A 4,749-nucleotide genomic window follows, 5' to 3' on the forward strand; every position below is an offset into this window, starting at 1 on the left:
TGTGCATGCCCAAGGTCAGCCCTTGTGCTGGGCTAGGTGCCCGTGTGTAGTGATTCCCCCTTCGGGTGATCCCACAGGTGTATTCTTCCACGGTACGGCTCCCCTCACGGTAAGCCCGTGTCTTTCCCTGGCAGTCGTCCTCTGCCATCTCTGCTGCGTAGTCATCTCACCCCAGGCGGGTTGAGTCTACCGCAGGGACTTCCATATGTAGCACTGCCCTGGGCCAGTCCATATGTGTAATTCCACATGATACCTCCTATGCGCAGGATGTGGCTTCCATAGCGTTCCCAACTGGGTACGCTTTCCCAGTGTTATCCAATGTACCACTGTACGGAACAGCACTGGCGGACACCTCTGCCTAGCCCTGTCCTATCTTCCGCCCCAACTGCTGTGGGGGGACTTGCCGGCTTCCGCAGGGCACTGGAGGGGGTCAGCGATAGTGGCGTTTTCCATACGGATCCCAATTCGTCAGTCACGACTGATGTAACGTCTCCGTTCCCTCCTTCAGGGAACGAGGGTTACACAAGTAACAGAGACGTTATTCTTATTTAGTTGACTTCATTTGTTAGGATTTTTTACCAAAGCAAAGTCTATGAGAATCTGACACATTGCACTTCTGGAGACTCCAGGAAGGTTGCAGTTCTGGAAAATGATGGTGCTGGAGACTAAAGGGTTCTTGATGGTTTCACACCTAATTCTTCACATTAATTCTTAATTATTTTGCAGTTAACGTGTCTTCTCAACCTGTTTTTTTCTGACCCTGCTGATCCAATAAACATTTAGCTGTCCAATGGTCATGCCTTAACTTTGAAAATTCTAGTATTGCATCCTTCTCATGGGCATTTAATCATTTTTTATTTATACAATTTTTTGGCTCATTTTATCTGTAAAAGAAAACATACCTAATAATTATCCACATCTGAATATAAGTTTTGCACTTCCAGCCTTCAAGGACAATTATAGTTCACTTATAAATGTGTCAGCAAATACACAAAGGTACACTGAGGTAAGTGCACACAACAGCAGGTTTATTAACCGAGCAGGCAGATGTAAGCAAGACAACTGATCCTGGTGAGTATTAGGGGAATGGCAAGGGTTCTGGGTTCTTATCTGTGAGGAGTAATGAGTCTTTTTCCAGGGAATCCTAGGAGAACAGCAGAGCACGGGGAACAAAGGAGTGTAAGAGCTTAGGAGCAGGTCATCGGGGGAGCTTGGAAACAGGTAGGAACCAGGTAAGTAAGCCTAGCCAACTGTGAGACCAGACAACTGTGACAACGAGGAGAGTGCAAGGATATAGTGAGCTTTGTAAGTATTGCCTATTTTACATGTAAAATAAAAAAGACATACCATCAGGTCCAGTTGGGGCAGTGTCAGATGTGAGTGGAACCTCAGACTCTGCTTCTGAAGGTGGGTGAGGAGTATCCATCTCTTCCACATCACTGTCACTGTCATCTGTTTCATCCCTAAAGACAGCTATAATACAGAGGCATATTAGTAAAATACATGGTTTTTAACCACAGATCATGATATGTGTTTAGTGTGATTTGGATTTATGCATTCATAGTTTTAGAATAGCACTCAGGAGTGCACTTTTTCTGTACGATACTGAAATTAGTACCAGTATATCAATATAGGGACTTCTCTGATTAAAGCAAATGTGTTGCCCTGAATATACCCAAACTCATGTCACTGTTCACTTTCTAGCTGGTCTACTAACCTGGTTGAGGGTGTATGGGGCTGTTCTGACCTACACTCGCTTCTTCCTGAACCAAGATGTCTCCTGTTGAGCAGCCAGGCTCTGAAATCACTGCGTGTAAACCATCAGACTGACTCTCCCTCACTGGCTGGCATGGCTTTTTCTTTGCAAAAAAATACTGAATATATCCCTGCCTTTTCATCCTGTTACACTGTCTGAGATAACAGAGGTAAAAAAGAGGAAAATTATTATTTGTTTAAATGCTATTGTTTTATTGGCAGATTACAAAAACGTAATATCTTTAATTAACTGGTAAATGAATAGTTTAGCCATTCAAATGTTAAATCTGTCACCCTTTATTCACACATTATTGTCAGGACATAAACTAGACTGAAACAGAGGATACCGAATCAAGACAGGTGTTTACTGAGCAGTTGGAGAAAAAGGTAAGTATTGCAATGATTATTAACTGAATTGGTTAAGGAGTAATAATAAATGCCCTTTTCTTTCACAGGGGAAGTGGAGTGCAATTATTATTTGTTTAAATGCTATTGTTTTATTGGCAGATTACAAAAACGTAATATCAATATCTTTAATTAACTGGTAAATGAATAGTTTAGCCATTAAAATGTTAAATCTGTCACCCTTTATTCACGCATTATTGTCAGGACATAAACTAGACTGAAACAGAGGATACCGAATCAAGACAGGTGTTTACTGAGCATTTGGAGAAAAGGGTAAGTATTGCAATGATTATTAATTGAAACGGTTAAGGAGTAATAATAAATGCCCTTTTCTTTCACAGGGGAAGTGGAGTGCACACATTTGGAAGATGGCAGAAAGCACACATCACTGCAAACACAGGTAAGTATCCAGGTAATGATGGTATGATACACAGGTTTGCAGGTGTTTAACAAAGTGGAGTCAACAAGGGACATCGCTGGAGACAATGACTGCTTACAGGCTATCCACAATGGTGAGTATAGCAGGTAAAAGTTCAAGTTCAAACGAGGAGAGAAGAGTTATGCGTGCTTTAATGCAGGGCTGATTGATAAGCTGATGAGCAGCAATTGATGGTCATCAGAAGGCTGGTGAGAGAGTGCTGTGTGTAAGTGTGTGTGTGTGTGTGTGTGTGTGTGTGAATGTGTGCTTCTGTGAGTGTGTATGTGTGTGCTTCTGTGAGTGTGAGTGTGTGTGTGTGTGTGTGTGTCTGTGACGGGAGAGCCTGGTGAATACATGACACATATATTGTTCCAAACCTGTGTGACTTTCGTTTTTCCATGTTACAAAATAAATTGTCAAGTCAAGTCACATTTATTTATATAGCGCTTTTAACAATACAGATTGTGTCAAAGCACTGTACCGTATCAAATAGGAAAATAGTGTGTCAATTATGTAAAATGACAAGATTAAACACTCAAATTTCAGTTCAGGCATTTCATTATTGAATTTAGTGATGTCAAGGTCCAGCTCGGTTCAGTTTAAATAGTGTCTGTGCAGTCAAGTCAACAATATCTCTGGAAATTAAGTGTCCTCGAACTGTGAAGAATGTTTGTCCATACTGTATATAATAAAAGTCAATGGTGATCAAAATAGAGCTTGATTTGTTTTCCACTGCCTTTCATTACAGTGGACAAAAGCATTTTCTTTTTCTTTTCTTGTTTCATGGAAGAAAGGAAATCATGAAGGTTAGGAATAACATGAGGAAGAGTAAATGATAACAGAAACTAAATATGTGTGAAAGGTTTAAAGCACTAAGTTTCTAAACGAAATGTTAAATTTGACATTGGTCACATTATTGAAACTACAAAATGTGCTATTAATGATTATTAACAAGTTTATAAAACACAAGTTACACATAGAAAATATCTTAATAATCTCTAGATATTAGTCAAATAATCCATAAGAAACAGGTGCATACCCATACTGTACATGTGGTGAACGAAGTTCGAGGTCATGCTCGGGTTGCAAATTGTGCATACCCCAAAATTTGTTCGTAGATTCTCCCTACCCCTATATTGTTCTGTGTTTGCACAGCGTCATGCAGCCGCATAGATCTGACCAGAGGCATGTGGCTTGCATTTTGTATACGCTATTGTCGCAAAGATTTTTAATTTATTTTATTTTTTCATTATAATTCTTATAAAGTCATATCGAGTCAAGCGATTTAGATTTAAAGGGGTCCTATTATGCTCGTTTACAAAGTCTTGATTTTGTTTTGGGGGTGTACTAGAACATGCTCTCATGTTTGGTGATTCGAAAAACACATTATGTTTCACATAATTTACATTATTAAAATACCTTTCTCCCCAGCCTGGCACAAACGGCTCGATTAGTTCCGGCTTTGATGAAGGTCCGCCTTCCGAAAAACAAAATGTGTTGTGATTGGTTAGCTGTCCCAGTGCGTTGTGATTGGCGAACAGCTTAGACGGTGCTTCAGTACTGCCCCGCCCCTTGCTCCGTCTTTCAACAAAAGCTTTTGGGAATCCGGCAGGCACTGTACTGCCTTGTGTTGTGGACGTTGTCCTCAGTAAAATGCGCAGCACACAATAGCAAATTGGGGTTATAATGCTCAGGAACAGAGTTAAAAAATAAATTGCAACCACTGTTTCCTGACATCATCCGCTTTCGGAAGTGATACTGCGCATGCGCGATTCAGCGTGAAGCTACCGAACAGATGGCCTAATATGACTGACACAGCACGTCTGAACCGAACTGGTTCTTTTGGAGAACTGATTCTGTGCTAATGTTATGAGCGCGGGTAAACCGAAGACTTGAAAGAAGGGCAATCCGTCGAAACGTAAGTTTACTTAATTACAAATAAACCATAATGGATTACACATAGTAAGTGGAGCATAGTTTATGTGCTGATGAAGACTAATTTATTGACGTCATAACTGTAAAACATCCTAGTTTGCAGATCACTGCCTGTATATGTGTTGATGGGTTTATTGAATCAATCTGTTCGAAAGAACCGGTTCGCAGAAAAGAACCGAACTTCCCATCACTATTCTGATGAGCCGCTTTGTGATATCACAAAGCCCGGAAACCAA

General features: G+C 40.6%; 1 protein-coding gene across 1 annotated transcript in view; it reads right to left on the reverse strand.

Moving 5' to 3' along the window:
- The window catches only part of LOC107586295 (zona pellucida-like domain-containing protein 1), a 39,195-nt gene that overhangs the window by 6,002 nt on the left and 28,444 nt on the right, over positions 1–4,749 (reverse strand). Inside the window, exon 8 of the mRNA XM_016273579.1 lies at positions 1,348–1,473. Coding sequence (XP_016129065.1) covers positions 1,348–1,473 — 126 coding nt within the window. The remainder of the gene's footprint in view (positions 1–1,347; positions 1,474–4,749) is intronic.

Source organism: Sinocyclocheilus grahami, unplaced genomic scaffold, assembly GCF_001515645.1.
Source record: "Sinocyclocheilus grahami isolate Dianchi unplaced genomic scaffold, SAMN03320097.WGS_v1.1 scaffold79.1, whole genome shotgun sequence".
Lineage (NCBI taxonomy): Eukaryota > Metazoa > Chordata > Actinopteri > Cypriniformes > Cyprinidae > Sinocyclocheilus > Sinocyclocheilus grahami.